The 17,751-nt window shown below is 40.5% G+C and overlaps 1 protein-coding gene and 2 long non-coding RNA genes across 3 annotated transcripts; 2 read left to right on the top strand and 1 right to left on the bottom strand.

The window, feature by feature from the left end:
* Nucleotides 1-2,597: 2,597 nt before the first annotated feature.
* On the top strand, nucleotides 2,598-3,084 carry LOC123189367 (uncharacterized). Its single transcript, XR_006495711.1, has 2 exons — nucleotides 2,598-2,790; nucleotides 2,978-3,084. It is a non-coding gene; the product is annotated as an uncharacterized lncRNA (long non-coding RNA).
* Nucleotides 3,085-10,143: 7,059 nt separating this feature from the next.
* Nucleotides 10,144-14,732, top strand: LOC123191741 (DNA repair protein RAD50). The gene is made up of 10 exons (XM_044604365.1): nucleotides 10,144-10,194; nucleotides 10,260-10,415; nucleotides 10,667-10,836; nucleotides 10,915-11,239; nucleotides 12,691-12,743; nucleotides 12,915-13,065; nucleotides 13,146-13,208; nucleotides 13,368-13,501; nucleotides 13,581-13,709; nucleotides 14,286-14,732. The coding sequence occupies exons 1-10, from the start codon at nucleotides 10,144-10,146 to the stop codon at nucleotides 14,323-14,325; spliced, it is 1,272 nt and encodes a 423-aa protein (XP_044460300.1). The 3' UTR covers nucleotides 14,326-14,732.
* Nucleotides 14,733-15,496: 764 nt separating this feature from the next.
* On the bottom strand, nucleotides 15,497-16,327 carry LOC123185535 (uncharacterized). The gene is made up of 2 exons (XR_006493424.1): nucleotides 15,957-16,327; nucleotides 15,497-15,873 (listed from the first exon to the last, which is right to left on the bottom strand). It is a non-coding gene; the product is annotated as an uncharacterized lncRNA (long non-coding RNA).
* Between the last annotated feature and the right edge of the window lie 1,424 nt (nucleotides 16,328-17,751).

The raw sequence follows: 17,751 nt of genomic DNA, 5'->3' as shown, positions 1-17,751 counted from the left end.
CTTCTTCATTTCGTTTCCCTTTCTTCTCTATTTCTTTCAAAATTCATTAATACTTGTTGGAAAACAATATTTTAAATTCGGAAATATTTTTTAAGTTCACAAACTTTTTTTTTGACTTTGTGGACATTTTGCTAGTTTGCAAAAAAAAAATGATTCCGCGAACATTTTTTGAATCCATAAACATATTTTTAATGTTTCCAGCATCGGTTTAGGGAAGCTTCGTTATTTTTTCTTTTCTTTCTGTTTTCACAGCCAGTTTTCCAGGCTTTTTTTTATCGGTTTTTCGACTCTATTTTCTAATTTCGTTGTGCTTTCTTCTCCTTTTTCTTTCATTTTCTTTTCCAATTCATTAATGCTTTACAAAAAATGAAAAAAAAAACTAAAAATATTTTAAATTCTTGAATACCTTTTAAGTTACAAAAATGTATTGACTTAGCAGTCATTTTTTGAGTTCATGGACATTTTTATGATTTTGTGTTTTTTGAATCCGTGAACATTTTTTTGAATTCGTGAATATGTATTTGAATCAGCCAGGATGGTATTTTCAATTCGCGAGCATTTTTGGAATGCACAAACATTTTCTGAATGCGCAAATATTGTTTTTAATCTGTGAACATTTTTTTCATTCACCGCGAATATATTTCAAGTTCGTGAACATTTTGTGAATTCGGAAACATTTTTCAAATACACAAACATTTCTGAATTCGTGACCATTTTCTTACCACAATCATATTTTGAATTCATGAACATTTTGGGAATCCATGAAGATTTTTTTAATTCACCATGAACAATTTTTCTTGAATTCGTGTGTATTTTTGGAATCCATGGACATTCTTTTCAGTACGTGAACATTTTTTGAGTCATGAACGTTTCTGGAATTCGCAAATATTTTTAACACCTTTTGAATTCGTGGATATTTTTTGAGTTAACGGACATCTTTTATTCGTCAACAATTTTCCAATTTCCAATCTTTTTAAAATAAGTGAATATTTTTATTAAAATAAACTATTTGAAGTAAAAAAACAACGTGAAAAAATCGGTTCCCATTGCTATTCTAGGAGTGCTAAATTCGGTCCAAGATTGGTGGAACGCGATGGTTCATCGCCGTGGCCACAGGAGGAAGACGGTCTCGTCGTTGCTCATGCTGGTGGCATAGGAGGTTTGGAAAAGAGAGACATGCTAGGGTCTTCCATAATAAAGATGCCCTATATTGTCGTTGATAACATTAAAGGGGAGATCAAAAATTGTGTTCTCCACGTGGCAAAATATTTGAGCTCAATCATGTCGCGAGAGTAGGCTTTTTTGCTTCCATTTTTTTAGGGTCCGTTATCTTATTCCTCTTCTCCTCTAATCATGAGATGAGGCAAAGTTTTTGCCTCTGTTTAAAAAATAAATAAAATAAGTGAATCTTCCTTCGCACGATGAAATGGCGCCATCTCAATCAAGAAAATAAATAAATCGCAGGGCAAGACACGCGATTACGCGAAGCAACCGGCGCAAAATCCAAACCCTAAACCCCAAGAGGCCAAAATCCCCAAAGTCCATACAGAATCCAAAGGAATCCAACGGAGCCGGCAAAACTGTAATGCCCACCAATCCAATCTACTGCATCCTAGTAGTATATTCCACTGTGTGGCGTAGCACATTCATGGCTTGGGTTCTTTTGGATTCCCGCAGACGATCATCGAGTGCCTGAAGCTGTCCTGCACCGGCGAGTTGCCCCCCAACTCCCGCTCCGGCCACACCTTCGTCCATGACCCCAAGGTAATACAGCACTATCTTAAGATGGAGTTTACCCACAAGGCGTCAAAGATGGAGTTTAAGGCAATCGAGAGCGTCCTCCAGACCATAAATCCACACACGGGCGAGGTCCCCTTTTCTAACTATAAAGATGATGTTTATTATTTATATTGCCATAATGTACTTAAATACGGCTCATGACACTAGGTGCAATCTAAAAAAGTAATCTTGCATCTGCTCCTGTTTCTAACTCGAGTATCATTAATATGATACTCTCTCTGTAAAGAAATATAAGAGCATTTAGATAATTAAAGTAGTGATCTAAACACCCTTATATTTCTTTGCGGAGGGAGTATGAGTTACTGAACATACCAAGCACCTCTTGGCTATTGTAGTTGATACTTGCTATTGCTGTACATGTCTCTGTATACTGAAGGAGAAACTAAATAATATTTTACCCCATTTGGACAGAGGTATATCAAAAGGATTAGACCATTGACATGTCCTGTGAACCATGTAAATTTTCCAATACCTGAAAGGGCATACGATTTACTCTGTTCCTTGCTGTGCTTGCGTCTGGTCATAGAAAGTCTTCTCTAGAACACTCCTCTGCTTTTTACACATTATATTCATCCACAACTTCAAGTAGACTGATAGATATACACATTAAAAAAAATCAATTCATTAGAATCTTGAGAACGGAAATTTTGAATCTGCACAATAGATTTTTCACAGCTGTTCTTTGATTGATTCCAAGTGGTACCGGTATAGTAGGGTACTTAAGTTGTGTATCACTAGAAGGCTATCAGCTTTTAGAGAATACTGCTGATATAAACTCATATCCTCACTGATTGTTTTTTCTTGTTGAGCTCAGAAGGTTTGTCTCAGCTACAAATGTGCTGATATGGATAGGGAGATTCCAGCCTTAATGGGTGTTTCGAAGGCTATATTGGATAATGTTATATTTGTGCACCAAGACGAATCCAATTGGCCGTTACAGGACCCGTCAACACTTAAGAAAAAGTTTGACGACATCTTTTCTGCTACCCGGTACATGAATGCATTACTATTTACTCAGTAATTTGGAAGCTCCGGTGAAGGCCATCTTATTTGATTGTTGCAATATGTTTAAGATGGTGTAGTCTCCACCTTTATGGAGGTTAATGTTTCTGTGGGAGTGTGGGGCTGATGTCAAAACTAGCTTCTCACTACCTTAATTTCCAAATCTAATGTACAGCTATACCAAAGCTCTCGAAGTCATAAAGAAACTTCAGAAGGACCAAGCACAAGAAATCAAGACTTTTAGGTTAAAGCTGGAGAACCTTCAAACTCTTAAAGATCAAGTATACAGGGTAATTTTTATCTTTTTCTAGAATACGCACAAGCATGCGTATCATACATGGTAATTTGTATCTTCATGATTGTAGAATTCTAATTTTTGTTGTGTTACTGGCTTACTGCCATGGGGGATATATATGTGATATACAAATAACATCCCTGTCATAAGGTGACAGCGATTCATTACAACACTTCACAATTCACATTACCCTAGTAGACTACTTCATTTCTGTTGCCTTTACTCTTTCGTTGTCATACTTCCCAGCTCATTTTCTAATTACTGCATTTCCCAGCTCATGTCAGTATTCATGTGCAGCCACACTGAACTGTGCACTGAAGATCTATCTGTTCTACACTTCCGCTGCAGTTTAGTTTAATTTTTTAAAGGGTATGCTGCTTTTAATGCTAGTTTAGTTCCCTTACTTTCACAGCTTCGGGACAGTATTGCGCAAGATCAAGAGAAGTCAGATGCCTTAAAAACTCAAATGGAGGACCTGAAAACAAACATCCAGGCTGTCGAAAACAAAATCCGTCGTACCGAAACAAGTATCATGGACTTGAGGAGACTTCAGGAGCAAATTAGCACCAAGGCAACAGCTAGAAGTACATATTTAACACTTCAGCAGCAACAGTATGCTGCCCTTTCTGAGGAAAATGAAGGTCAGCAATTCCTCATCATGCCAGTAATTCTAATGGCTCCTTCACAGCATAGCGACAGTTTACCTTGCTTCATTTAGATACCGATGAGGAACTGAGGGAGTGGCAAACAACATTTGAAGAAAAAATTACGATACTGTATACGAAAATCGGTAAACTTGAACGAGAGATGAATGATGAATATACAAAAATCTCTCTGCTATCTGAGACCATCAATGATTCAACACGTCAAATAGGGAAGCTCCAGGCAGAAGCTGATGTAATGCTGCAATCCTTTTCTTTTCTGAATGGCTTGACCATTTCTTTAATAATAGTGGGCACTGTGGTACGAGGTTAAATAGAAATATGTTGTTTTCAGGCTCACGTGTCGGTCAAGCACGAACGAGACTCAGCCATCAGAAAGATATTCAATAAATATAATCTCGGGCCAATTCCTGATGCTCCTTTTACTAATGATATTGCTGCGAACCTTACATACAGGACTAAAGCAAGACTATCGAATCTCGAGGACGATTTGCAGGAAAAGAAGGTTATAATGCCTATTCTTCATATTTTTTGGAATTTAGTCGCAAAAGTAAACACTTCCATTAGAACTTTCTGATTTTTTTAATAGTACCAAACATTTTCTAGGGAGTCATTTCGCTGCCTATTTTTGTTTGGCGTTTCAGCAGTTCCATGACCGTCTGATATGCTCATGCAAGGTTGCTTGCTTTAGCATACTTTATACCGAAAAAGGCTTTCGCCCCGCCTTATATATAAAGCATAGACCAACAGTGCCCGGTACAACCGCACTCACCCACCACAAACGCACACACACACCCAAGGCAATAAATTAGGAATTAGTCAATGCTGAAAACGTGCATTCTTATCAAGTATGTCCCTTAGTAATCAAGTTCCTTTTCTTAAGCAGAAATCTAATGAGACACAGTTAGAGTTTCTTTGGGGACGTTATCTCAAAGTAAATGCTCGCTACTCTGAAGTTGATGGCCAGATACAATCTAAGAAAGAATCTAAGGTTAGTAATGGAGGACTTGCACGCATATGATATTCTGTAACTGATATATCAGATACCATTTTTTGATATGATATATTAAACACTTTCCAGATAGGTGTTTTAAGGCGTATGAAAGATAAAGAGACTGAACGAGATGCTGCAGAGATGGAGCTTTCAAAGCATAATCTGGCCCGTATTGATGAAAGAGATCGGCATTTGGTATTTAGTTGACCTAACTATCGTTGTCCATTGGATATATCTATCGATGTATAGCTGTACTTGGCTGGTCTGCAAGGTTAATTTGTTCTCTCTCTAAGTTTAACACTCTTAATTCTAAATAAGTAAGTTGTCCCATTGTGATTTGAATAGCAAATTGAGGTCGAGAAGAGGACAATTGCCTTGGGAGAAAGAGACTACGATTTGATTATAAGTCAGAAGCGCCCAGAGATATATGCCTTGGACCACAAGATAAAAGCACTTCACCGGGAGAAAGATAACATAACTACTGATGCTGATGACAGAGTAAAATTAGAACTGAAGAAGGATGAATTGGAAAAGTGCAAGAAGAAACTTAAAAAGATGTACTTCTTTCCTTTCCCCTTTTAATTTCTATCTGTATTATGGTTCTACAGTTGGTTATATTCCAATACCAATTCTTCCATTACGAAGATTGAAATAACATGATTATAAAATGCAGATATGATGAACACAAGGACAAATTTAGAAGTGTTCTTAAGGGGAGGCTTCCTTATGAGAAGGATGTCAAGAAGGAGATTACTCAAGCTTTTGGGTTCGTGTCACAGTGCCTTATTGATATGCTTACTCGTCTTTCTCAGTGATTTCCTAGTACATGACATGTCCTATTTCGGCCCGTATGATCAAAATGAATTTACTTATGTAAAGATGTAATATATTGACTTTCTTCGATGCAATTGATCTTTTCTGTTCAAGCCATTGGTGGTTAGTGAAAACAGTAGTAGTATCTCTAATCAGGTACAGTTTAATCAATCATGTACGCATGTGTATGTATCCAGTTTAAGCATACAGGTTTGCTGTAAACATTCACATGGATGTGTATTTCAAGGGCCTAGTCTGTTAATGTGGCGTCTAGGCCTCCGCATCCCATTCTTTCAAGACTCCATCCTGATACGGGGAACACAAAAATGTTGCATTTGACTCGGCACACCCAACTAGCAATCTAGTAATTTGTCATGCTTTCATGCTGCCTTACAGATTATACCACATGTGGAACTTTGTATTTTTTGCTACTGTTTGTTAATGGTACCACGAAACTCTGCTTGGCTCAGGTTTGTAGACGCGGAATACAATGATTTGAGCTCAAAATCTCTGGAAGCGGAACAGCAGTTGAAATTGGCACAAATGAAAATTTCTGCTGCTAGAAGCCACTTGTCAAAGCTCCAAAAAGATTTGGACGGTAAATTTGGATACAACCGCTGCATGCTTTGCTTATTTCATAAAAAGTTGATGATGCTTTTTTTGACATGTAAAAGCTCCACTATGTATGAAATTTAGAAAATCAAAATCTGAGAGGTGCACACTATATCTCGCCTTTTCCTTTTAAGATGTATTATCATTCCATCATTTTGAGTTGGTACGCTGGGACAATGACGGGTTCACTGCCAACTAAGTAGAGTGTATGCAGTTGAAATTGTTCCTTAGACATAATTTCCCTGACCTACGGTTACATTCTTATCCAGAATAAAGTGAAAGTAAACAAAGTATGTGAAAGATCCATTTTGATTATCAATGTATTGGACAATGCACCACACTGGACTATTGGGCATGCTTGATTTTGTCTCATGGTGTAGTATGGACCTTCTAGTTGTTCCAACTAGCACTACATAGGGATCAAGGGTAACCATCTGAATTCCATAAATGTTACCTTTCATGCAGCAAAAAGAAACCATCTGAATTCGAAACTTCAACCCATTACTAAGGTATCTGTTGACATCAACACTTACCCCAAGATTCTGAAAGATGCCATGGACGACAGAGATAAACAAACAAAGTAGGTATCCATAATTGTAGCTATCTCTTTAAGCCACATCTTCTTTCGATGCCCAGATTCAAAGCTTTCTTCCTATTTGCAGTACGTACAATTATGCAAAGGGAATGCGGCAAATGTATGAACCTTTTGAAAAAGTGGCCCGCCAGCAGCACAAGTGTCCTTGCTGTGATCGTGCTTTCACACCTGATGAAGAGGACCTCTTTGTAAAGAAGGTGGATGATCTAGTAAACATAGCTACCTTTTTCGTTTGATTTAGAGTTACTTTGTGCTGGATGATTTCTTTCTGTTGATGTTGTTGTCTGGTGCATCTTTCAGCAAAGGACTACAGGTACAAGTACCGCAGAGCGCCTGAATGTACTGGCAATCGAATTATCAAATGCTGAAGAGTTTTTCGATCAATTGGATAATCTCCATGTGGTTTATGATGAATATGTGAAACTGGGGAAAGAGACCATACCTTTAGCAGAGAAGGATTTGGAACAACTTTTGGCAGATGAAAGTGAGAAGGCGCAGATATTCGAAGACGTTAGTCATCACTATCGACACCACTTTATTTATTTATTCTCATACGCAAAATAAAGATAGAGACAGTCAAACATAATACCTTAGATGACCTGTGTTTCTTAGCTCTACTATGTGTCCTAATAAAGATTCTCCACTCCTGAGGCATAATTCTAGCTATCCTCTCTCTACGTCAAGTGTCAAGTTGTAGTAAATTGGTTTATACTCCCTCCGATCCTTTTTACTCTGCATATTATTTTCTCAGAAGTCAAACTTCATAAACTTTGACCAAATTTATATTAAAAAATTATCAACATTTACTGTATCAAATGAATATAATATGAAAATATATTCTATGATGGATCTAAGGATATTGATTTTGTATTTTGAATGTTAATAGTTTCTTGTATAAACATGGTCAAACTTCAAAGACTTTGACTTCAGACAAATCTAATACGCGGAGTAAAAAGAACCGGAGGGAGTAATACGGATGTACAAGTCCACTTGTGTTACTTTGGGTAATTGATATAATGGTCTGGTTGATAGGAGCATTATCATTTGAGAAACTTACTTGAACCTTTTGCAAACACAGTTCAGGTCCGCTGTCTCCTGAGAAATCATGGATATTCACTTTTAGTTACCCAACAGTAAATGTAGGATCTATTTATAAACATAATTTATGACGTATTCTCTATTTTGCTCTGCTGTGACTTGTATGATTGATACGTTGCAGCTTGTGAGTGCTCTTGCTCAAGTTAAAATGGACAGGGATGGAGTCGAAGTCTTGTTACATCCAGTTGATACTATCAACAGGCATGTGCAAGAAATACAGGAGTTAGAACCACAAGTCAAAGATCTTGAGTATAAGCTTGATTCTCGTGGCCAAGGTGTTAAATCTGTCGAGGAAATCCAGTTGGAGCTGAACTCTGTGCAGAGGGCAAGGTAATGGTTTTCGATTTACCCCAGAATTATAAGATCCTCTGCCTGGGAATTGAGAAAATAGTTCTTCAGACAACTTAATTCTAGTAACCTTTGGAAATTAATAGGAACACTGAAATTATTACCCATGATCCATCCCAACCACCCCACATTATCCGACCAAACTTGCCATGTAGTGTATCGTTGCCTTTTTGTGTTCTCCTTTCCATTTCCATGTATATCCATTTATTGGTCAATGCTGGCGAGAAAAATGAACTAGAGTTGGCTAAAGAGCATTGGCAATTTGGCATGTATGTTTGACACTATGCAAGCCAGAGCCAAGACATTGGTCATTGACGAAATATTGGTTCCACGAGGCTCATACCAGGCGCTACGGCGCTGAAGTATGTAACCGATGCCATACTCCCAGGAAAAGCTCGAATGACCTCAGGGTTGGCTTTGGTGATCAATCAAACATATGCGAAGTGCGTTCAAATGTTAAATATTCAATCTGTCAACCATGAAACAATTGAATTAGCTTATTCTTCTTACTTCTTTTATGACTTGCTCTTGGAGGCTCAAGTATGCTGGTCTGCTTACACATCTGTCTGGCAGGGACACATTGATTAGTGAAGTGGACGATCTCAGGGATCAGCAAAAAATACTTAGCGAGGATCTGTCAAATGCTCAGATGCGGTGGCATGCTCTTAGGGAAGAAAAACTAAGAGCCTCAAGTGTATTGCTGAAGTTCAAAAAGGCTGAAGAAGATTTGGTACTTTTTGCCGAGGAAAAAGAGCAACTGATCATAGATCAGAAGGTATTCGTCATTCACTGAACTTCCATTTCTCTGGTTAATAGTTTCTCTACTGAAATACTGTACCGGAGTGAAGTCTCTGGGTCTGTCTGGATGTTGGGACTGAATTAGGTCAATGGTATTGGGTCTTCCATTCAATTTCAGGTTGAAATGGATTTGTCCACAATTCTATTTCTGTTGTTTGGATGACTTGTGAATTGGGGAGCATTAATACTGGACTCAATTCCAAATGTTTTTTCATATGGAACTGGGTAATATTAAGGGCCACCCACTAGTTTGATCAGTTTATAGCTCACTTACCAACTTTGAGAAGTACTGGGTGCATGCAAATTATACTTGTGACAGATGGTCTAGATTTTAACCCTGAAGGCATGATCTCATTATTCTTGTTGTTGCACTCCTATGTACTGTAGTTTTGCGAGATATTTACCCAAAACCACCACAGTTGGGCTAGGGTACCAACTTGATACCACATTTCAATCAGGGCATGAGCACTGATTGTCTGATAAACTCGTGAAAACAACAAAACTAACAAGTTGGCCCCACCTGTCGGGCTGACATGGTGAAGACAAATAAGTTTGACCGGCCGATGTGTCAAATGAGATGCAGGCCCCACCTGTCAATGACTAGACGGTCATCTTCTTCACAACATTTTTTCTATGGAGCATTCCATCGAGCACCTTTTGTGCGTTCATCCTCTGGTCACTGAGGAAGGCACGCATGCCATGGGCACGCCGGAGCAGTGACCAGAGGAACGGCGGGCCGGACGCCTCCATCCCGTCCGCCAGCTCACACAGCTCTTCATGTCCTCCTACCAAGGCGGTGACCACCTTGCCGAAGCTGGCATACGCGGCGGCGCGGGCAAGTGGGGAAGGGGCGAGTGGCTCACCTTGAGCACGCATGCGTGCTCGGACGCACCGACGCCAGGCGTGAAGAAGATGACCGTCGTCATCCATGGCGGACTCGCCAGCGAACTCCGTCGCGCCGCCCGCCGCCGTCGCCGTGTCCAGGAGGCAGCGTGGGAGCTGCGCCTCCTCGCTGGCCCTGCTGGCAGGCCAGCACGCCGACACCAGGCGTGAGGCGGCCCTGGGCTGTCAGACCCAAGGAGATCCTGACATGGACTAGCTCGAGCAGGGCTCGGCTGCCGTGGCCATGGTGGCCATGGAGCTCTCGGCTCGGCCGTCCATGCCGGCGGGGGCGCCAGTGGGCTTCGAGGGTTCATGGCGTGCGGGGAACAGGCTGAGGCGGCCCTGGGCTAGCTTGAGCAGGGGCTCGGCTGCCATGTCCATGGAGCTCTCGGCTCGCATGGGCAGAGATGGGTCGGCCGCCCACAAGCTGCTCGATGCAATGCCATAGAAATCATCTGCCACCTCACCTGGTCAACACTTTTTTTGTGCTTGGTCTTTGCCACGTCAGCCTGGCAGGTGGGTCCCAACATGTCAGTTTCGCTGTTTTCGTGAGCTTACCAGACAATCAGTGCTCTTCGTTATTCGTTAGACGTAGATATGGTGGTTCCTCGTACCTTGGCTCAAATGTTGTACCAAGTTGTTACCTAGCCCCAACTATGGTGGTTTTGGGTAAATATCTCTAGTTTTGTGCATCAATGACACTGTAACTGTTGCACCTGTGCACGATGATCTAATTCATGCTAAATGTTTATTTCTTATGGATGCAGCATTTAGAAGAGGCTCTTGTTCCATTGTCAAAAGAGAGAGAAAGCTTGTTGCAAGAGCATAAAGCTTTGAAGGAAAGGCTTGATCAGGAGTATGATCAGCTGGCTGAAAGAAAAAGGGGATTCCAGCAAGAAATAGATGCACTTGGAACCCTTAACACACGCATCAAAGAGTATATATTTTTTCCACTCCTTCTCTTTCAATTTGTCCCACCTTTCCCACTTACTTTGACTAAAAAAATCCCTCTCAGGTACCTGGATGCAAAGAAAGTAGAGAAGCTTAATGAACTGCAGGAAAGGCATACCCTATCCCTGTCTCAGTTACAGAAATGTGAGGCAAGAAAGCAAGACATCTCGGTTGAGCTTGACAAGAGCAAACAGCTATTGCGGAGCCAAGATCAATTGAAAAGAAACATCGATGACAATCTGAACTACAGGAAAACAAAGGCTGAAGTGGATCGACTTGCTCATGATATCGAGTTACTTGAAGAAAATGTGCTTTCTATCGGCAGCAAATCCACTATAGGAGCTGATCATAAGCGGCATGCTCAAGAGAAGGAGAGGCTTCTTTCAGAGGTATTGTGTTTCTCTCGTTCCAAATAATTGACAAAGTTGCATGTAATAAATGCCATTCTTTTCTTATACCTATTTAGGGACTCATGAACATACATTTGACCAGATAGTACATATATTATACATTTCTGAAGAGTAAAAATGCATGTCCAATCTTCAACTTTCAGAGGTGTGTCACCTAGGTCCTGGTAATATGAAAATGCATGTGATAGTCCTTATGGTAAATTAATGAGTCATCAGATGTCCTGGCCTAATTGACTTGCGTGCAACAACAACAACAATAACAACAAAGCCTTTAGTCCCAAACAAGTTGGGGTAGGCTAGAGGTGAAACCCATAAGATCTGGCTCTGGCACATGGATAGCAAGCTTCCACGCACCCCTGTCCATAGCTAGCTCTTTGGTGATACTCCAATCCTTCAGGTCTCTCTTAACGGACTCCTCCCATGTCTAATTCGGTCTACCCCGCCCTCTCTTGACATTCTCCGCACGCTTTAGCCGTCCGCTATGCACTGAAGCTTCTGGAGGCCTGCGCTGAATATGCCCAAACCATCTCAGACGATGTTGGACAAGCTTCTCTCCACTTGGTGCTACCCCAACTCTATCTCGTATATCATCATTCCGGACTCGATCCTTCCTCGTGTGGCCACACATCCATCTCAACATACGCATCTCTGCCACACTAACTGTTGAACATGTCGCCTTTTAGTCAGCCTACACTCAGCGCCATACAACATTGCGGGTCGAACCGCCGTCCTGTAGATCTTGCCTTTTAGCTTTTGTGGCACTCTCTTGTCATAGAGAATGCCAGAAGCTTGGCGCCACTTCATCCATCCAGCTTTGATTCGATGGTTCACATCTTCATCAATACCCCCATCCTCCTGCAGCATTGACCCCAAATACCGAAGGTGTCCTTCTGGGGTACCGCCTTGCCATCAAGGCTAACCTCCTCCTCCTCCTCACACCTAATTGACTTGCGTAATGCACAAAATATCTAAAACGAGCAATTTCATAGTACAAGCATCTAAGTGACACAATTTGGAAGTTCAAGGACACGCCATGCATTTTACTCTATTTCTTAGTGTGAAACTGTATCACATATGGCTGACACCTTGATATTTGATTTTTTTTGGCAATCCTTACGGTATAATACTCCCTCCGTTTCAAATTACTCGTCGCAGAAATGGATGTATCTAGAACTAAAATACATCTAGATACATACATACCCGCGGCAAGTAATTTGGAACGGAGGGAGTAGGTGTGAAGGAACAATTCCTGTTTACCAAAGTAATATTTCAAAGCACAAACTTGAGCTTAAACAGACACAATATAAGGATATTGAGAAGAGATATTTTAACCAACTTCTCCAACTTAAGGTAGGTGGCATGATATTCCAGGTTCAGTTTCTCCAACTTTCTGATCTTTTTACTTGATAAGAAAACTGATGTGGTCGCAGACAACTGAGATGGCAAATAAGGACTTGGACCGATACTATACTGCTTTGGATAAGTGAGTACCCTTTCACGGCAAAACGGCAAATCTGACCTTTCACTGAAAGTTGAGGCAAAAATGACCCCTTCCAGAATATATGGATGCTCCCTTCTGCTAGTAAATCCTTCTTTAGCCTTTCAGCGCTTCATCTTAAACTTTCTTTACGATGGCACACTTGTATTTCTGTAGGGCTCTTATGCGGTTCCATACCATGAAAATGGAGGAGATAAATAAAATAATAAAGGAACTGTGGCAGCAGACATACAGAGGCCAAGATATTGATTGCATAAGCATCAGTTCTGACTCTGAGGGTGCAGGCACTCGACCATATAGCTATCGTGTAAGTTAAATTAGCTACACGTTTGACTAACCGAGTTGCTTGGAGTGCTGTTACATTTGCCTGTTTGAACCATCTTGTAGGTTGTCATGCAAAATGGTGGTGCTGAGCTGGAAATGCGAGGACGATGCAGTGCTGGTCAGAAGGTGAACTTTTTTTTTGTTTCTTTTGTCGTGGTAAACTTCGGTTGCTGTAGTAACATCTTCTTTGCAGTCTTGTTTGAACCAATAACTGTGGTAGCATGACCTTATGAATCTGTTGAACATGGAGAATCATATCTCAAAGTTATCTCCACTGCTGTTCAGGTTCTTGCTTCTCTCATAATCAGACTGGCACTGGCAGAGACATTCTGTCTGAATTGTGGCATATTAGCTCTGGATGAGCCAACCACCAATCTTGACGGGCCGAATGCGGAGAGCCTAGCTGCTGCCCTATTGAGGTAAACCTTAGGCATGGCAATTATATTATCATTTTGGAGCTTATTCTACCATTAACTGAGTCTCTTGTGTGTGCCATAGAATAATGGAAAGCAGAAAAGGCCAGGAGAACTTCCAGCTGATTGTAATCACCCATGATGAGCGGTTTGTTCAGCTTATTGGTCAGAGGCAGCTTGCCGAGAAGTACTACCGAGTTTCTAAGGATGAGCAGTGAGTTCACACAGTTTTTTCTTGAATCTTTTTCATGCTTCTGGACTTCCAATGTTTGCGCTTTCGTGCAAGCAAGTCCTCTTTGATTCAAATTTCAAAGGATGTTAGTCGGAATTCTGGACAGTTGAAATCCTTGGGAAATTCTCCTAATGATGGTTCTTTGATTTGTAGGATTGTACACCATAGGATTTTTCCTAAGCATTCCACTGCACTACATTTGATAGAAAAAATACCATTGACTCAAACTTCTTGGGAAGAATCATACTCCCCACCTCCCCACCCTCATCCCCCAGTCTATGATACAATCAAACAAGCATTTCTTCAAATTCAATTCTGTAGGATTCAAAATGTTTGCATGACATTGCAATTCCGTATTTTTTGCATTTTTGTTCAGAATCGTGTGGACCAGAGGGTGCACGCATACCTGTCGACATTATTTGGTTTCTTACCTCGAATATTCATAAATGGGTGCTGGATCTAAAAAATTGGCCTGTGGAGTAGAATAAGATGAAGATATTCAATCTCACAGTATTTGGTTTTCTGTGCTAATGGTGTACCTTTGACCGAACCTTGCAGACAACACAGCAAAATTGAAGCCCAGGAGATATTTGACTGACGATGATTTCTTGGAGCATATATGCTCTTAGAGCTAAAACTGTTTACAGGCCAAGTGGGTGCGTTCAGTATGATGATCGGCTGTCATGGAGAGAAATGGGTCCCAGCGAACGAGTGTGATATCCGACTAGGTTCATTAGTTTGGTTTCTGTGCATGCATGGAATTGGCCGCTTTTTGTTGTCCATCATCTGAAGGTGGTACCATGTTGTATCTCCTTTTATTCTAAAATTGACTCCTTATGTGGTTCTCAAAAAAAAAAAGACTCCTTATGCAGCCTCCAAACAAGCGAGAATGGTCTGTGGAAAAATGTGCGGCTGCTTTTCTTCCGCCGATCGCTAGCAAGCGAAAAGGGAGACCTTTATTATTTTTTTATCATCAAAAATATTTTTTCCGCACTTCAAAAAATTCTGAAAAGAGTTCACACACACGTATTGTAGAATAACTATTTTGTACGCTGGTTTAGAACGGCAGCACTAGCCTGAAATTGTATAACGTAGAAAGTTGTGAACTGCTCGTTGGATGAATTATTTTGTGCTTTTTCGTCGGAATTCTGTTTGGCGCCCAAAAAACCCGAATTTTAGCGCGCGGAGCAGTTTTTGTGTGCATGTTGGAGATGCTCTTATGCCATTGGAAAGATATGAATTAGGCGAAACTTTTTCTTTTAGACCAATTTTTTACATTCCTTTAGTTTAAGGAATAGTTTTGAAAGTGGCGTGAACCCCATCGAGTCGCATAGAGCATATTTTGTGTTTTTTTTTTCATATCGCTTCTGGAAATGATGCAAATGATATCAATAAGACAGAACTTGTTCATGTAAATTTTCCAAATTCCTTATGGTTTAACGAACATTTCTAATACACAATGAATATTTTCTAAACAATTGACTAACATTTTTATATACACAATAAACATAGTTAGAAAAACATGATGAACATTTTTAATACATGATGAATATTTTGTAATACACTAGGAATAATTTTTGATACATGTTGAATACACAATGAATATTTTCTAAACAACCGACTAACATTTTTCGAATACACAATAAACATCGTTAGAAAAACATGATGAATATTTTATAATACACTAGGAATGATTTTTGGTACATTTTGAATACACAATGAACATTTTCTAAACAACTGACTAACATTTTTTCAATACACAATAAACATCGTTAGAAAAACATGAAGAACATTTTTATACATGATGAATATAATACATGCAGAATAATTTTTAATACATTTCTAATACATCGCTCGTGCACTTGCCTAAAATCTCTCCTCCATCCAATCCCCGAAAGATACAGGGCATGGGGATACCCTCCGGTCCATTAGTTCTATCCCCACTAATGGAACATGACATGAGGATACCCTCTGGTCCATTAGTGCTTCACCTGTCCAACATTCGAGTAGTCCATCTCTAAAAAAGAAGGAAAAGATTGCACTGTTTCAAATTTTTTCTACGAAGGCCCCGGGTCCTAATGCCTTCCCAGCTCACTTCTTCCAGAAGCACTAGGGTATTTGTGGAGATGGGGTGATGAAGGCAGTCCTGCGTACTGTGGAAGGGGAAGAGAGTGCTTAGAGCATTAACAAAACTTATTTGGTTCTTATACCAAAGGTAAGAAATCCCACCTCATTGATCAAGTTTCGCCCCATTAGTCTTTGCAACACGCTCTATAAAATTGCTTCCAAAGTTGTTGCTAATCGGTTGAAAGTGGTACTTCCTGAGACCATCTCATCGCAACAGTCCGCTTTTGTTCCTGAGCGTCTCATCACAGATAACATAATTGTGGCCTATGAGTGTTTGCATTTTATGAAGCAGAACAAAGCTCTGAAACACCGCCATTGTGCGTTTAAGTTGGACATGATAAAGGCATATGATAGAATTGAGTGACCATATTTGGAAGCAATAATGCTCAAGCATGGTTTCTCTAACATTTAGGCTTCTATAGTAATGAGTATGGTTAACTCCATCACTTGTTCATTTTTATTCAATGGCAAGAAGCTTGATGAGTTCAAACCCACCAGAGGTATTCGGCAGGGAGACCAATTTCACCCTACCTTTTCTTGTTAGTAGCAGAGGGCCTCTCAGGCCTCCTCAAATCCAGACATCAATTGTCTCGGCTCAATAAAATCCAAGTGGCTCCATCGGCGCCGCCTGTTAACCATTTGTTGTTTGCAGATGATAGCCTGTTGTTTTTCAAGGCAAATGTTCAGGGGAAACAGAGGTGTCAAACCTTCTTCAGTCTTACTCTTAGGCTTCCGGACAAATCATTAATAATAGTAAGTCTTTGGTGTATTTCAGAAAGGGCTGCCCAACAAATGTTAGATAAGAGGTTAAAGCACTCAATGTCCAAACACAAACTATGAATGAAAAATACTTGCGAATGCCTTCTAATATAGGTTCTGAGACCATCTTAGGAAAAGAGCGACATCAAACACTACCACATGAGATTCAAAGACAGTGTTGGTCTCACTAGGATAGTCAACACATGAGTCCCACTAGGACTCCACGACCCAGGATCTACTCATCCCAAGACCCAAGTTTAGGTTAGATCACATCCGACCTGCAAAGTTGGATCTGACCTCATGGGTTCCTTTCTTTAAGCACACAACCCCTTAGGTTCATATAGACATGGCCACGAGTCAGATTCACATCCAACTCGGCTAGTTGGTAGCTGCTTCTAGCAAGACATGTAAACTCCAAGTGTTCGATGAACCCGATCTGGTGAACTAGTACAACGTGTGTTCCTTTTGCCTCATGATATGTTGCCAGGCTCAAGGTGAATCGATCATTCTTGTGCAGCCCAACTTCTTTTTCGTCATGAGATGCCGACACCCGAAACCGGATTAACACTTAATCCATGTCACATGGCCATGCTTATTCGAGTAGGATCACATGAGGCGTCCATATTATACCTCCCCAAGTCGGAGAGGGAAAATCATTTCTTAGTTCACCATATCTCATGGCATGAGTTTGGACTAGTGCAAAACCAAAATTTATAACTGCTCAGTAACGGAGTAACATTTGGTTGACCCTAAGTAGGCCGGTCATCGTCCTGAGTCCATGCACCGACCTTAGTTCTTGGACACATAACACATGTCATACTTGAGACTAATAGATGACCTTTTGCTGGGTCCCATCATTGGGCCTATCTGACATGACAAGTTATCTGAGCCCGGTTCGGACTTCCAGGAGCTGAACTCAAATCCCACTGAGTCCATGCTATTCGGCTAGAATCTAGTGCTACATGGTGAGTGAGATCAAGATATCTATTGTGTTGTATGCCAGTCTAGTTGGGTGCGAGTTTGGTCTCATCCTTCTACTGACCAGGGACCATTTGGAACACACCATACAATGCATAGTCTCACATACAAGTCACGCACTTGTCAATATATATTATTGATAGTGTTTAAGGACTATATT

This window comes from Triticum aestivum, chromosome 2A (assembly GCF_018294505.1).
Source record: "Triticum aestivum cultivar Chinese Spring chromosome 2A, IWGSC CS RefSeq v2.1, whole genome shotgun sequence".
Classification (NCBI taxonomy): Eukaryota; Viridiplantae; Streptophyta; class Magnoliopsida; order Poales; family Poaceae; genus Triticum; species Triticum aestivum.
This window is presented reverse-complemented; position numbering and strand designations above follow the sequence as displayed.